At 35.6% G+C, this 18,253-nt stretch overlaps 1 protein-coding gene across 1 annotated transcript; it reads left to right on the top strand.

Annotated features, from left to right (window-relative positions):
• Positions 1-2,029: 2,029 nt before the first annotated feature.
• LOC129271590 (arsenite methyltransferase-like) lies at positions 2,030-17,393 on the top strand. Its single transcript, XM_064107063.1, has 8 exons — positions 2,030-2,091; positions 2,467-2,617; positions 2,869-3,005; positions 4,029-4,180; positions 7,693-7,824; positions 9,567-9,709; positions 11,183-11,290; positions 11,813-17,393. Exons 1-8 carry the CDS (start codon positions 2,030-2,032, stop codon positions 11,915-11,917), a joined length of 990 nt encoding a protein of 329 aa, XP_063963133.1. The 3' UTR covers positions 11,918-17,393.
• The last annotated feature ends 860 nt before the right edge of the window (positions 17,394-18,253 follow it).

Genomic DNA, 18,253 nt, shown 5'->3' with positions numbered 1-18,253 from the left:
CTGCAAAATGCATGGGCAAACATGTTCTTGATTAGACAGGAATAACCATCGAATAACCACTTCACGAATAGCGATGTTGTTACGGGAATGCTCAATGCTCTCAGTTGGGTGACATGTTTCGCACAAAATTTAAAACCGTATTCTACACACAGTGCGTGGAGTAGCACACTCAAAATGTGTGAAGATCGCTTCCTGAAGAAAGGTTGTGTCCTTACTTACCATAAACAAGTTTAATTAGGCAGGGCGATCTTGAAAACTATGTCGTGATGTGATTTTCCAAACCGGTTTGGAAGATCACTTCCAAGACCACTTTGACCGTTCTCATTACATCATCTTCAATCTCTAAATAATGACAAAGTTCAGTTAATTGCCAAGTTATATTTGAATTTTTAAAAATGGTATTACAGTTGGGATGTATAATAAAATGTCATCAATCATTGACAGAAGGTGATGCATAAATAATGTTTATGAATTTTATTATATTTTCTGACTATTCTAGAAAAAAAGAAAATTATTGATATCAAATTAAAAATTCTGGTCAGACCGAACTGGTGATTAGACGAAGTGATGATTGGACCAAATGGTTATTGGACCAACTGCTTGTTACACGAAATGTTGATGGACTACTAATCTATAAGGAATTTCGAGAGTGCAGTCTATAAGTTCTACAATGGTTATTAATGTTTAGTATTGCTTCACGAATTTACACCAATCTCCTGATTGTTTTCAACACGAGTTTGGTTTTGATCTAACACCAGATAGGTGTTTATTACACCAATTAGTATAGTAATACAGCATCGGTTTAATTCCAAACTGGTGTTGTTTCAATACTCTCTGGTGTTGACATAATATATTCCGGACTTGTTAAATCAACACCGGAGTTTTTGCAGTGTAAATTAGAATTAGTAATATTACACCACTATATAATTGCAAACGAATGTGAAAAGTTTCAGCTGTTTTCTTCTTCTTCTTTTTTTTTAAAGACATGTGAAAAACCGAACACTCTGGAAAACCCTCCATTGCAGGGTGTTTCTGCATACATGACCTTTTGCGAATAGCTCAATTAAGAACTAGTCAACACTCTCCTCCCCCCCCCCTTGTTTTGTTATTGTATAAAATAAGTTCTATTATGAAAAGATTTGAGTTGTTCTTGGGTTGCAGAACCGTCTTTTCACTTTCTACAAGAATCTAGAAACTCCCCCTTTTTTCAAGACTGGTATCATTTCTTTGTCTCACAAAGGCCTATACGAATCGTCATTTGGCATACAGATATCAAGCGTCTGTATATATACGCTGCACGGGAGTTGTGTATGCATTCTTATTGGCAATACAAACTTGCATTTTTAGATGTTGACAATCCTGGTTTGGCATAGTTGTGATTGTGGTTGTTATATATAACCCTTGGCTTACCTTTAGTCATAGTTGACTTGAATATCAACATACTGTTGACTGCAAAATGCATGGGCAAACATGTTCTTGATTAGACAGGAATAACCATCGAATAACCACTTCACGAATAGCGATGTTGTTACGGGAATGCTCAATGCTCTCAGTTGGGTGACATGTTTCGCACAAAATTTAAAACCGTATTCTACACACAGTGCGTGGAGTAGCACACTCAAAATGTGTGAAGATCGCTTCCTGAAGAAAGGTTGTGTCCTTACTTACCATAAACAAGTTTAATTAGGCAGGGCAATCTTGAAAACTATGTCGTGATGTGATTTTCCAAACCGGTTTGGAAGATCACTTCCAAGACCACTTTGACCGTTCTCATTACATCATCTTCAATCTCTAAATAATGACAAAGTTCAGTTAATTGCCAAGTTATATTTGAATTTTTAAAAATGGTATTACAGTTGGGATGTATAATAAAATGTCATCAATCATTGACAGAAGGTGATGCATAAATAATGTTTATGAATTTTACTATATTTTCTGACTATTCTAGAAAAAAAGAAAATTATTGGTATCAAATTAAAAATTCTGAACAGACATTTTAAAAATAGTATAGTATACTATCTTTGTTTTGATGGGGAATAGATGCAAAGCCCTAGATCATGCATCAGATGAATTAGGCCAAGATGCAGAGTGGTAGTAGGAATAGGATTACAAAAAAAAGAGTGTGGATATCTGGGTCAATTTCTGTTTGATAAAGAATATCGGTAGGAAGTAGATGAAATCAGATATAGATGGACCTTTGCAGGATAGTGGATAAAAAGAAAAGAATGAAGAGAATGAAAAAGACAGGTAATAGGCCCCAGGTAATAGGTTTAGTCCTGAATCGTCCTTTTGTATTTTGAAATAATTGAGTCTCTGTTTCCAAATTATTTCAGTCTCAATTTCTGACTCTGTCTCTTTCTGTAGAAAGATACAGAAAAGACAGTAAATGTATGAATGAATTTAAATTAATTTTAATGATGTATCACTTGTTCTCATGTTGATTTTCTGCTTTGTCTTCATCTTCAGGTACTATGGATGCGGTCTGTGTATTCCTAGCTTGATAGAGGATGCGAGGGTCGTTGACCTCGGTAGTGGCACAGGGCGTGATTGTTACGCAATCAGCAAGCTAGTTGGACCCAAAGGTTTTGTTGTAGGCATTGACATGACAGATGAGCAGGTAATATCCCTCTTTCACTTCGAAATAGACATTTTATGAAGATATTGGCATCTCATTCCTTTCACCCTGATGGTAGAGGAATCCATTTGTAGTTGAAACAAAGTACCCCATTTTATTTTATAATAAAGTCAATGATAGAACTATATTTTGTTTGTATATTTTATGGCAGATCTCTAACCACTTGATCTTTGTGACCTAATGATTAAACTTCCTTTTTTGCTTTCTTTTCCATGATGATCTTCACTTTGAAGCTTGAGCTTGCCAGAAAGTACCTGACATATCACCAGGAGAAGTTTGGCTACCCGGCACCCAACGTTGAGTACAGAAAAGGCTTCATTGAGAACCTGAAGGATGCTCAAGTAGAGGATAACCAGTATGATATAGTTGTGTAAGTATCATCTCACCTCCACAGTTGTATCATGGTCCACTTTGGCAATGATTTGTGTGAAAGGAGATTGAACAGAATGGTGGTAGATTGGAAGAAATTGTATAAGGAATAAGATTATTTTGACTCTTTAAAATTGAGATCACTAAGGCTATATCGATCTCAAATTGGCAAGTGCATACATCGGCAGTCAGGTAAGCCAGATTGAGCTGACAGGTATACACTTGGACACTGCTGCAGTATGAACTACATGTATATAGAGGCACACAACTTGACTAGGTCTTACATTGGTCACCTTTCACTCCTTATATTCAGAAAAAATATGTGTATATATATTGATAGAACCTGTGCCAAAAATAATGATAACTTTAAGATTTGATTTTAAAAATGCTTATATGGATTTCTAAATGTATCTCATTATCACTTTCATTGCATTGTCTAATATATTAGTTCAAAGTTGACAGCACATCAGGCTGCACAGGAAATGGTATAATTTTTCATTACATCGTCACCTTTGTATTAAATGTGTGATTGCTAGCATGTAGGAGTTTTTTAAAAATGTGAAAATGACTCTGACAGACGATTCTGTACCTCAAGTGATGTAAGCAGAATTGGCCCTGAGAAATCATTTCTCACTATCAACAATAACCCCAAAATCCTGGATATAGCACATGGCATGAATTTGCCGTTCACTTTGTGCTCTGAACTAGAAATTTTACTTCTTGTTCAGTGAACTGTGACCCAACAACTTCTGATTTACTTGTGCTGTAGCTAGCACTAGTCTGACCACATCTGAATCTTAACTGCGTTTTTAATCTCTAATTACATTTTGAGGAGGAATCAGTCTAAACCTTCTGGCTGTATACTATTCTTACATTCAAGCTACCGGAAAGGAAGTTACTAGGTCACACAAGTAAACATGGTGAGATTATACATCCGGGACCTTTTGGTTATTTTTTATCATAGCGAGAATTGATCAAATGCTCCCATGGAAAATAATTTTCCCTATTTTGCCATTTTTAATAGATCAAACTGTGTGATAAACCTGTCACCTGACAAGCCATCCGTGATCCGTGAAGCTTACCGCGTCCTGAAGGAGGGGGGCGAGTTCTACTTCTCGGATATCTACGTCCAACAGGACATTCCAGAGCACATCAGAAAACACAAAGTACTGTGGGGTGAGTACTATCCTCAATGCCAAAGTCAGGATGCTGACGTGGACATGATTTTTTTTTTAAATCTTTATAAATCAGGGATTTAAAATAGAATTAAACTCTGTGTTGACACGATTTTAACCAGACATGACAAAATGAAAATAAGGTTCAATTCAATTTTATTCAACCAAAGCATTAAAAACACATTGACATCTATAGAATACAGTATATATTGTACAACGCCTACTTAGCTTGTTGTACGCGAGCAAATGGGAGGCTGAATGTCAAACATTTTACCGTTGCACAAAAGACGTACCATCCAAAATGTACCGTCCAAAATGTACCGTTGCACGGCTTTAGGAGGTGACGTCACAATATGATTTAATTCATTGCGCTCGGTAAAAATGAACAATACGCGTATAAACCAGCTGGCTAAATGCGCAAGGCTGCCCAGGGTCATGTGCGCTTGTGGGATTTTGCTTTCTGCTTTCGGTATTTTTGCACCCTTTTCATAGATTACTATAGGGATAAACTCTTTGTTTTTTCATATTTTCGCTAAATTCCTAGGCGTTGTACAACACAAATAGCGAATATTCTTATTCGTGCAATGGTGCGAGATTTCGCATTCGGTGAAAGAAAGAAACAGAGAATAGAACAGAAATAGAGCATCTTTCTTTCACCTCATGCGAAATCTCGCACCATCGCACTCATGCCTATTTGCTATTTGTATAATATTATACAACTCCCAAGAATGCTCTGTAATCTGATTGGTCCAAATCGGATCACATGATATTCAGCGAATTGCACTATTGCATCCAATATGCACTATCCTGCACCCTGACGTCATACCAAAAGTACTATCCTGCACTCTGATGTCAGAGTACAGGATAGTGCGAGGTCTGTAATTATCTAGAATTATCTAGAATTTAGATCAAAATATAGCATTCGGGCCAACTCAGTAAAATGGGGGAGGTAGGTTGTATAAAACAAACAATGCACGCATTCATGTGCATAGAGGACCTAATTATACAACTCCCAAGAATGTTCTGTAATCTGATTGGTCCAAATCGGATCACATGATATTCAGCGAATTGCACTATTGCATCCAATATGCACTATCCTGCACCCTGACGTCATACCAAAAGTACTATCCTGCACTCTGATGTCAGAGTACAGGATAGTGCGAGGTCTGTAATTATCTAGAATTATCTAGAATTTAGATCAAAATATAGCATTCGGGCCAACTCAGTAAAATGGGGGAGGTAGGTTGTATAAAACAAACAATGCACGCATTCATGTGCATAGAGGACCTAATTATACAACTCCCAAGAATGCTCTGTAATCTGATTGTTCCAAATCGCATCACATGATATTCAGCGAATTGCACTATTGCATCCAATATGCACTATCCTGCACCCTGACGTCATACCAAAAGTACTATCCTGCACTCTGACGTCAGATTGCAGGATAGTACGAGTTCTGGAATTATCTAGAATTGAGATCAAATATATCATTCGGGGCAACTCAGTAACATGGGTGAGGGGGAGGGGTTGTATAAAACAAACAATACACGCATTCTTGTGCATAGAGGACCTAAATGAACTCTGTGCTCGACTCGCCAAATGGATATACCGCACTCGGACCTGCGGACCTCGGTGCGGTATAGCCATTGGCTCTTCTCGCACATCGTTCATTATTTGGCCCTGCATGCACGCGTTTACGTTCATTATTTGTATAATATCTAACACGTTGCTTGGCAGGTACATGTAGCATCCAGAAAGGAAAATGACTCTTGTAAGCAGCCGACCATACAATGTATCATAAAATATTACCTAATACAATATAAAACAAAACAAGCTTGGGGGAAGTGTTAATGAAACAAAGTAAAGACAAATTAAAGGTTAAAAACTGAATATGCTGATCTGAATGATGCAAGGCAGGCTAATAATTGTTCTAGGGCATAAAAATTATAAAATCTAGTAATGAATTGGAAAGTGGCAGACACATTTAGGGGATAGGCATCAAAATTACACTTAATTTGGGGTTGCATGCAATGTTCAATTCAGCCATATTTGTCTGTTCATGTGTAAGGGACCCATGCTACTGTATGATCTTCCCAGAAATTTCATGGCATTTAATTATGACCTCAGGTCACACTGAACTATTTGTGAATCAACACCCCAGGCTCAGTAGCACAAAACTGAGCAATGATCATAAAACAAGTTTTTATAATAATAATAATGATAATAAAGGATTTGTATAGCGCACATATCCACCTTGCAAGGTGCTCAAGTCGCTCCTATATTACCCCAGCTAAGCTAGTGTACTGATTCTGGTTATATACAGTGCGTATCAAAAAAAAATTACACTAACAAAAAATCCTGTAAAATTATACATTTGTAATATCCTGAAGATTTTTCCACATTTTAACATTGGTACAGATCCATTTAAGCAAATGTCGAAAAATATTTCCGCTTGAGTGAGCACCACTTACTCTCGAAAAGTTAGTGAAAAATGATTTGAGCAGAACTTTGAAATAGTTATGTGAATAAAAGTAGACCTTAGTCATGAAGAACTCGTGGAATTTAGTGAGTAAAATTGATTTGAAGATATCTTTTACCTTTTTTAACTTGTTTCCTAGCCCAAAACGCTTCGAAGAGTACATGTACAATGAGTCCCACCCCACTCCCCCACACACCGAGGCCATCGTGGCGATATTTGCTTTACACTGAGCTGTGATTTACATGAAATTGCTTAGGTTTGATTTTCATTTTGTTAATCATTGTCAAGCTTTGGGAAAAGTGTGGAGAAACAAGTATTAAATGAAAAATTAAATGTAAACCCACTCTAAATGACCAAAAAAAATGCTAGAGATGTCTGATATAAACTTTTGTTCAGATTCAATTATGTCCTCAGATCCAGCTTGCACAAAAAGGGTAAAGGTTGTGCTTACTAAGTGTTAAAATTTTAATTTGGGTGGCAAAATTGTTACAAAATGCTTGAATGTATCCGTTTTATTTCAATTGACTAAAAGTGCAAGGGAAATGTATGAGAAATGTTTCGCAGGGTAAGTTTTATTTCGCCCTTTCCCCTTGACACAGTGTGAAAACAAGCATTTCTGCGCAAACCGATTTCTGCGAGCTTTACAAAAAGGAACAGTGCTCACTCAAGTGTAACATTCTGTCAAAAAGTTTACTTTCATAAGATTGATGAGACCCAAACCCAAAAATATATGTGAAAAACTTACCCACATGTTGCTTATTTTTTAATTCCCAGGGCTTTTGCAAAGTGTAAACTTTTTTTTGATACGTACTGTAGAAGGAATTACTTCCTGCCGGTACCCATTTATGATTGATTCCATTGACCACAATGTACAGAACAAAATCATAAAAATAAAGATTATGATTTAAATCGTTAAGCTTTGTGTAACTTTCCCCTGGTCATTCCCCCATGTAGTTTGGTTTTAAATTGCATGACATTTTCCAATTAGATTTGAAGTGATATGCACCTCAATGCATTTCCTTTCCTTTTTTTAGGTGAATGTCTGGCTGGTGCCCTCTGTTGGACAGATTTAGAGAAGTACGCCAAGGATATCGGGTTCACCAAACCTCGTATCGTCAATGCAAGGAAAGTGAATGTTGAGGATAAGAAGCTGTTGGAAGTTACAGGTAAAGAATCTTTGGCCCGAATTCACAAAGATTGTTTTGGAAAACATCAGTTGAATCCGTGGTTTATGCAGATTTCCTGAATAAATTACGCTTATTTACCATGTATATTTTAAAAAAAATATCCAATGCCGATGTGCGCTTCTGTCACAGTGCGCTAAATTGGTACCTGTTGCCATGGTTAAGTATGCTACTTTATTCATGAGTCCACTGTTTTGAATTAATGAGTCCACTCTTCATTACAGAGGACTTGTGCATAAAATAGCGTACTTAACCATGGCAACAGGCGTCAATTTGGCACACTAACAAAAGCATGCATCAGCATTGGACATTTTTTTATTATTCACGGCATTCAAGTGTATTTATACAGGAAATTTGCATAAACCATGGGTTCAACCGATGGTGAATCCGGGCCCTTTTCTTTTGTTTTCTCGAGCCAATGTTTTATGAAATGAATTCATTATTGATGAACTAGTACATTCATACGACTGAAGGTGCAAGTCTGCATTCACTTTTAGAGATGGTTGCAACGATATTGAATTATTGTGAATTTGAAATTTATCATCATTTAAGATTCGCCAACCCTGTAACATCTCAAAAGGGTGAATTTGCAGATTGGTCTATACCCGCTTTGTCGACTTTCCATTTGATCCCATCCCACGTGGTCTAATCCTAGTTCGTCTACCAACCATTGGTCTAATTGCCAGTTCGCCCATTTACCATTTGGTCTAATATTCAGTGAGGCTATAACCATTTCATCTAATATACTCTTAGTCTAATACCACTTAGTCTATAATAATAACAACAATAATTATCGCATTTATAAAGTGCTTAATACAGATGTTTCTAAAGGCTAAATTTTCTGATTACTAATTAATTACAGGGATTGTAAAAACAAAAGTGTAATCAATAAAATCAATAAATGAATAAATTACCATATTTCAGATTAAAAAAAAGAAACCGAAACAAAACAAAGTGAAACAAAGATATGTACCTCCATATATAGATCAACCCATAACTGATATACAGAGTCTAGACATTAAAAAGGTGGGTCTTTAGCAAGGTCTTGAGTTGATCTAGGGATTTGGCATTATGGATGTTGGTAATTTATTCACTTGGATTGTGGCAAGAATAGAAAAGCCTTGATCACCATAACTGATATTAGTTCTGGCTCCTGGGGTTAGCTGTAAGGTGATATGAACTGTCTGTGAACCAATTTTTTTTTTATGACTTGATTAATGGCTTTCCTCTATGCTGTCAATGTTTTAGAATGATTTGCATTCTTTCTGCATCTCTAGAAGACATTGCTTATATGTCAGTCACTTACAGACCGTTCAAGGTGTCTAAGACTTACTGTAAGAACCAATGTTTATCATTTAAAGATTTTTACCTTCTTTCTGCATCTTTATGAGATATTGCTTTCATCAGTTTCATGTCAGTCACAGAATGTTCAAGGTGTCTAAGGGGGTGTTACAAGAAAATATTTGCGATTAATTGCAAATATTTTGTTGCAATTTTACAACTGATAGATCAATGGTAGCTGTAGCAAATCAGATTAAACGTCTTGTTTCAAGGAGCAGATTAGCAATCAATCACTAATTTGCAATTAAAACAACAAGACATGTGATTGATTTAGGGACCAAAAATAGACTTGTAATTGATTGCAAGTTTCTTGCAACACCCTATAAGACAGATTGTAGTAGCCAATGTTTATCAAAGATTTGCCCTTCTTTCTGCATCTCTAGGAGACATTGCTTTCATGTCGGTCACCTACAGACTGTTCAAGGTGTCCAAGGATGATTGTAAGACCCCAGCAGTAGTGACATACAATGGAACACTTGCTGAATATGAGACAGAGCTTCCCTTTGACATAGAAAATACTTTCAAGGTAGGATCACCTGCTGCATGGCTTGTGACAATTGCTATTTTGGGAAATCATCTGTAAATTTTACCTGCCAAATTCCAGGCTGAATATGTAGGCTCTCAAATCAACAAATTGACCTGATAATGAAATCTGCTTGTTGCAATTATTTGAATGGAAGAGTAATGACCACTCTTCTTTGACCTCTCCTTTATGTACACACCATTTATTAGAGTAGTGTTGATGCTGGGCTACATGTCTATAACTTGCCATTGGCTATAAATGTATGATTGTATTTTTTTGGATATTACTGGACCTTTAATGAAACACTAACTTATTTGTGTTTATACTTAGTATCCGGTAAGATGTACAATAGTCATAATACAGCTGGCAACACTGGCACTGGTCCGACAGTACTAGACCAGTAAAAATTGCTGTCGGGCCAGTAACTTTTCAGAAATGGCTAGATTTACTGGTCCAACATGACCGGTAAAAAATATATCAAACTGATACAAATGATATTTTCTCCTCTTTTGTAAATTATAAAAATGGCTCTGGCATCTTAAAAAATGGCTCTCCAAAATTGAGAAATGGCTCTCATGAATTATGTTGTGTATGTGTACGGTTTGGTTGTTTGGGGACCAGTGAATTTTGGGTTTGGACCAGTCAAAAATGGAAAAAAAACTGGTTATCTACTGGTCCGACATGAACAGGTTGGGCCAGTAAAAAAAAATGGATGAACGTAAATAGAATTTAAGAATCCATTTTATTTAATGATTTGCTTTCATTCTGTTATCCAGGAAACATTGCTTTCATATCCTTTTCTGTTTAAGTTGTCCAGTAGAGCCTGCATAAGTCGACCTTCCATGTTAATGTCCAAGCATTTTTTCAGTCCAGGGGGCTGTAACACAAAGATTAGCAATCAATTGTACAATTGATTTGTAAACATGATTGCATGTAATAATCTTTCAAATCAAGTTTAACATTCAGCTCTAGATCTAGTACCAGGGGGCAGTTTCATAAAGCTGTTCGTAAGTTCAGAGCGATGTTAAGAACGACTGGTGAACCTTTCTAAATGATCACCAATGAACATTAATGGTGTATACCATTTACCAGAAGAAAGGATCACCAGTCGTTCTTAAAGTCGCTCTTAACTTACGAACAGCTTTATGAGACACCCGCCAGGGTTTATGTGACAGGCCACAGATGATGTAAACTGTGGTTTACATTTTCTACATCTGGTGGGTGTTTCATGAGAGTTGTCATTGTCAGTGCTGACTATTTTAGTGAAATCCTTAGTTTTGCTTGGCTGAGAGACACTGGTCTCCGACTGTTACTATGGTAAATGTCAGAGAAAGACAACTTTTCAGTGCTGACAACTTTCATGAAACGGTCCCCAGATTTTGCCCCAGGTAGTCAAACAGATTGATGTAGTCTCTAGAGATTCGTCTTACGTAGAATCCACTGTAGTAACATACTTAATGTTGTGTTTGCTCACAGGCTAATGTTCCTGTCAATGTTGATGCGGAGTTAGCTGAGATCTTGCGAAGATCAAGATATAGCAAGGTCTTTACTATTGAAGATGGTGCTCGGTGTTGCAATACAAAGGTAATCTTGTCCACATTTAAACATTTATCATACAGATGATTTTTTTTTTGTCTCAGCATTCACATTATATAATGAAAATAAAGCCGAATTCATTAAATGTTTGTGTCATAAGGGATTTAGTTATTTCATTGAAACTTAAGGTTTAAGTAAATCCAAGTTAACTCTGCTCGAGTCTGTTTTGTAAGGATTTTATGATTCTGGTAACTTATTTTTTATCATGGTAGTGACCATTTTAAGGCTCATCAGCCAATCAAAATCAGTTTTCAGTTTTATTACCATACAGACATAATTGTCAAAATTAAATGTCTTTATGAAATAGCCCCACCAGCACCTTATTCATTAAAAAAAAGTTGTTATGAATGTTATAATTGTTAAAAGCTACTGAAACGGATCATTTGATTCAATGACAGCAAATTTTTAAAAGTAGTTATGAATTTTTTAATGATCACATTTTCTATGATACAAGCTATGAGTGTTTGCTTACTATTTATTTATTTTTTAAAACTTCCTTTTCCTTTCCAGGTCGCTAAAAATTGCCCCGTAGACCCGTATGTGTACCTGAACTCAGACTGCTCTGATGCAAGCCCAGGTTGCTGTGCTAAGCCTGCGGAACCTAAATGCTGTTAACTGCTCTGCAATCTTTCAAGACCAAGTCTCGCATCTACAATGACTTTTGCTCCATTGCAAAATGTGATCACTAAGTAAAACATATTAAAAACCTTACCCTTAATCAAATTCTAATCTCCACAGTGTTCTCTCCGTATTCTGAGAAAGCTCAGAAATTGAGATCAAAGCAATTGTGTAAGGTGCTTATGTCATGTCGGGAAAAGTTGGTACTGGATTTCAATTTCAGCTCTGTAACCCAACACATTCTTTTTCTCTATTTCTGGGCTCTGTAACACAAAGATTAGCAATCAATCGCTAAATGAACTGACCAATCAATATCAATGTTACACAAGCATTAGGTTTAAAATAGTGACAAGGGACCAATCAGTGCGGTTCTTTCATATTTGCAAACCTTCGTGTTACGGACCCCAGATCTTCTCTTTTTCTTTCTCTCTACCCCCACCCCCTTCTATTCTCTCCTCTCCCCCTTTCTCTCATCTTCTCCATCCCCTCTCTCTCTCTTCCCCTCCCCCTTATTCCCCCCTTTCTATCCTTGTCTCCTCATCCCCTCCCTCCTTCTCTTTCTGTCCTCTTTGTCTATATTTCTCGATTTCTCTCTTTCCCCTTTCCCTTTTGATACCTCTTTGAGATAATTTCTGACCATACACTCACTGCCTATGTCCAGTGCATTTATCTTTGTCCTTAGTGCTTAGTGTATGCTGTTGCTGTACAAGTCTCATTTCCTTTTTGAATGTGAAGTTTTGTTTACATTAAAACCCATCAAATAGGACCTGTTTATATTATTGAATTCTCTTTGCATTGAAAAATTATTTTCAAATTCCTTGAATTATATTTATATCATGTGTGCATTGTGAAAAATTAAGAATCATTATATTAATGATAATAACTGAAAAGGGAATAGTTCGTGATGAGTAAAAGTATTTGCAGATTTTTGTGTTAGTGTCAAAAGTTATCATTAAAAAAAAACAATGAGTGGACAACCTGAAAAAACCTTTAAGGCTGGTAAGAAAAGATAGTTATACAAAGTAGAAGACAGTAATGCATCTCAATGTGTCATGAAAGGAATTTCCAAAGATGCCCTAACAATGTATACTTGAGCATGTTCTACGAAGTCAATTATAGGTCCCGTAACTCAAAGGTTAGCGATTGATTGTATGCTTGATTTTAAAGGACAAGTCCACCCCATCAAAAAGTTGATTTGAATAAAAAGAGAAAAATCCAACAAGCATAACACTGAAAATTTCATCAAAATCGGATGTAAAATAAAAAAGTTATGACATTTTAAAGTTTCGCTTAAATTCACAAAACAGTTATATGCACATCCTGGTCGGTTGCAAATAAGGAGACTGATGACGTCATCCACTCACTATTTCTTTTGTATTTTATTATACGAAATAGGGAATATTCTATTTTTCTCCTCATTGTCAAGTGATACAACGATTAATTCCTCCCTGAACATGTGGAATTAGCATTGTTTAATACTATATGGCTCAGTCAAGTTGGTCCTTATATTGTCAAATCTGTAAAAAGTGAAATATTGTATAATTCAAACAATAAAAAACAAAAGAAATAGTGAGTGATGGACATCATCGACTGACTCACCTAGTTGTGCATATCACTGTTTTGTGAAAAATAAGCGAAACTTTAAAATGTCATAACTTTCTTATTTTACATCCAATTTTGATGAAATTTTTAGCACTATGTTAGTTTGATTTTTTTCTATTTATTTAAGTCAGCATTTTCCTGGGGTGGACTTGACCTTTTAACGATTGATAGTACATTGTGGACAGTGCAATCAATCGCAAAGATATTATTCTACAATGATTGCTAGGCTTTGTGATACAGGTCCCCGTATACAGTCAAACCATTCCACAAATGACATGAAAAGCGATCTTCATGTGCAGGTGGCCTCTAGGAACGGGTTCTTATAATACATCTGTGAATGGGGAAAACAATTCAAGGGAAATCAAATTTGTGAGCTTTGTAGACAAGGTAGTCTTTCTATACGTGTGGTCACTGAAGCAGATTTGAATGCTGTATACCTCATAATATTACTAAACAAAATTTATGTTCATTAACCTAAATGCTGCATGGGTATTCATTTTTTTTTTCTAGTGTACCAGAATTTCTCATTTTAGAAATGATTATACAACTCGGACATATTGATCACTAACCGCTCATGCACTCCCCTTCACACTTGTAATGGAGAGCATACTTAAAATATTCTATTTTATGAAACAGCTTTTATTGTCTTTTTTATATTTACATCAGTGTTTTGAGATAATTTTGTACAACTCATGCCTTAAAGGTAAAAGACAGTAGTTGCAGCAAAACAATTATTTCATGAGAAAATCTTTTAATTCAAGGTTAATTGTTAAAATTTTATCATTCATCTAGATATGGTGCATTTTTGTAAACTTATCTTTGTAAAATCATGATATCTTAGCTCAAAATCGATAATTCTGATGAACACTAACACAGAAAAGCATATGTTGGACTATGTATTAATATTGCTTCAAAAATACCTGACATTTGATGGAATACCGGGCTTATTTTGCTCATTTCTCAGGAATTACACATTTTCTCCCAGAGCTATTTGGCACATATTTCTTTATTTGTTCGAATTCATTTTGAGATTGTTACCACAACTGGTTTTTATCTTTAATCAATACGATTTATGATGAAATATATATATATATGTGGTTTATTCTTTGATAGCAATTCAAATCTGTTACAGGCACCTTTAGAGTGTATGTGTGCATGTTTTAGACATTACCCCCCCCCCCCTTTACCCATTTAAAACTGTCAAAATATGCCTATGTTTGTCACCTCGATCCCTACATTCCAATAATACTCTACTTACTATACTAGGAAAATGTGTTGAATTAAAAAAAAAACATTGTAATGAATAGCTTCCTGATTGGAATCACCAGATAAAGCAACAATTTTCACTGAACAAAAATTACTTTTTATAATGTCAAACATGTATGGTTCCAAATGTATCAAATTTATCTGGGATAGTGGTATTCCTGTTTGGACACGTTTTCATTCAAGGGTTTTGGAAATCTGGGGCCTGTCTTACAAATGATCGCGGTAGATCCATATCAAACTCAAACTTAGATTGAACCCAAACTGTATAATTAAAAGCAGAAAGTATTTGTGATCAATCTAGATTTCAGTTGGATTGGAAGATCTTTGTAATGCAGATTCCTGGGTCCTTTGTAATACATTCTCATTGAGATTGAGCTACATTTGTGTCTTTATGAGCATGAGCTTTTCATTTATCATAATTTAAGTTTTATTTGAATCTATCTTTGTAAAACTGGAATATTGGTGTAAATTATTTGTCTATTTATCTGAAATAAGTCGATTGTTTTTCTTGATTCTGAAATTGCCCATTTATCTTAAAATATGTTCAGTATGGATTTTAACACACTTGTCCGCAATCTGTTTTTGTATTCGTATCAAAGAATTGACTGTCAGCAATGAATACAGAAGCAGTGCCCTTCTCTTCTTATCATATTATTGACATCATCAGGCATGGAAGGGGCAGGGGGGAGTCTAGTCTGCAGGCACAGACCCTGATTGAAACTTTAATCAACAAGTGTGTCTCCATGCAAAGAATAGTGCATACAAAACTTGCCGTTTCAATTCAGAGCGAGAGGTCCTTCAGTACACAAGGCATGAGTGGGCTGCACATTCAGACCCTTAACTCGAGTGAAGGGTCTGCACAACTGACTAGGGATGGGGGGAGGTTGCAATATAATCTGTCCCTTAGGCTGCTGTACAAAATATAAATTCTCCGGATCTGAGTGTATAATTGTCTTAAAAATTGCCATAGGAATCATGCAGGAATGTGAATCCATAGGTCAAAAGATCGTATTTATCAATCATAAAGTTTGATGATTTTCTTTAAAATGACTTTACATGTATGCTAGTTATTGGAGATAGAAAAGGGCGACTATTGTTTAATTCAGGGAACGAATTGTAAAATACAGATGGGCAATCCCATAAAAAAAAACTTTTTTGTACGTCCAACCCCCATTTTTCTCAAGTCTTACTTCACCTTATAAAGTGACCATGACGAAAGAGCTCCGTTTGATAACACTATACCCCTCTTCTCCAAGTACGAAAACCCTACTGCCCCAGGCATGCAATGTAAGTATCAAAACACCTGTTTCTTGACCTCGGTCCGAAGATAACACAACAGCCCGAGTGCGGTCCGGGAAAACATGTCGCCATTTTTTATTCACTTACTTTCCTTATTTCGAGGTTGATTTTCTTTGTTCGAAATTGAAAATGGGCTAGCATTGAATTTCTGAATACAATATGCCTTTGAAAACGTGATTAAATATCGAATACAATAATTTAATTCCGAAGGTCCTTCTACAGGCAGAGAAGACTTACGTAATAGCACAGCTGTTGTTATCATTTCGTCCTTGGCTCAACGCTCATAATCTGGCCTGTGGGGATTACCTGGCCAAGCGGGGTTGATCAGGCGGGTGTTTCATAAAGCTGTTCGTAAGTTAAGAGCGACTGGTGATCATGTCTTGCGGTAAATGGTACAATTGGCGATGATCACCAGTCGTTGTTAAAGTCGCTCTTAACTTACGAACAGCTTTATGAAACGACCCCCAGGGTTTGGAAATGATGTTTTAGATTTTCAAACGCAAAATGGGGTGAAATACCGCAGTTTGCAATCCGAACTGCGGTCCGTTCCCAAACGGGGGTAAGACGTAATGCTAAGTTGAGGTCCTTTGAGAACATTACAGACTGTCAAAAGAACAAGAAATCAGAGACAGAAAATTTCATGAAGGTCCCACATATAGGCCCAGGTGTAAAGGCGAATTACTGTAAGGTACATTAAGAGACCTCTTTGGTCACTATTAGTATTATTATTATTTAGAACTGGTTAACCGTAACATCATTGAATTTTGCCTGTATATTGATCTTCTTATGCATAGTGACGGCTGAAAAATGTGCATATTTAACAAGTTTCTTTAATGTTACTTTACTTTCCTAATTTGATTTTTATGTCATCTTTCATATTCTTTATGCTACATTTAGATTTAGATATAGATTCTATTGACTTCCATTTCACAAAATACAATAAATGAACATAAGAAAGCTAACTATAATACAAGTAACAGACATAGTTGCATATATGATATGATTATAGATTTAAGGAATGCAATACAAAAAATAACCTTAATTGATTTTACTATTCAAAATTAAATTTTCATGATAAAATCACAATGAAAGACTCATTGATAATTATGATTTAAAGGGAGATATGATTGGTCATATTAATGTGTGTATGTAACACATGAATTTGCAATAGGAACAGGCTTATACATACAAATCGGTGGCTAAATATAATCGTCTGTGACCATGTACGTTTTGTAGATTATTTCATTACTTGTAAAAATTATAATAATTTTGGATGTAATAAAGTAATATTGATTTGTATTGAAAATTTTCTGTAAATATTGCTGTCATTTAAGGCTAGTCTCTGGGTTGTCTTGGTTTTAGGCATGTTTTTTTTTTCATTCTAAAAATTGTGAAGCATAGAAGAGCCCCATGGTAATTATTGATATTTTCTGTGAGGGGTTGTCCATGCTAAATTTCTTGAACCTGAAAGTGAATTATAGGCTTTATTTTGCTGAAATTATGTGGGCATTGTTTTTTTATTGGGAATCAGAATCTTCCTGTGCACTTATTTAGATATGTTTTATTTGTTTGAAAGGGTTAGCAATAATGACCACCACCCCCCCCCAAAAAAAATGATAATAATAATAATACTAACATAAATAACTAAATACATTTCAAAAATCAAGCAATCATTAAATAAATGAATAGATAGAAATAAAATAATAGAAATGATGATGATGATGATGATATTAATAACACTTATGATAATAATAAGAATTAACATCATTAACTTAATATTTTGAAATGCGAATAGAATATGGTTTGATACTTGTTTTGTGTAGGAAGCAAATTTATTTCACTGTCATAAAATGTCGGATTGATAAATGGCAGCAGGATGATCATCGGTGAGGCCTGTGTAGACAAGTTGGAGTTAATTCCGAAGGGCCTCGTATATATTCATTTAGTGTATGTTCTGGTATTTTAAAATAATGGGTAGCGGCATTTCATGAAGCATATTGTCTGTGATTTTCACTGACAAGTTTGGTCTGAGCCAATGAGATGCATGGATTTCAGCAGCTTATAACAAACAGTGAAATTCACTTAGCATAAATTTTTTTGATTATAATGCTCCCATGGATAGTTCTGTAATGAGTGAAAATGGAGCATGCCGTGCTGTCTTCTCCC

This window comes from Lytechinus pictus, chromosome 11 (assembly GCF_037042905.1).
Source record: "Lytechinus pictus isolate F3 Inbred chromosome 11, Lp3.0, whole genome shotgun sequence".
Lineage (NCBI taxonomy): Eukaryota > Metazoa > Echinodermata > Echinoidea > Temnopleuroida > Toxopneustidae > Lytechinus > Lytechinus pictus.
This window is presented reverse-complemented; position numbering and strand designations above follow the sequence as displayed.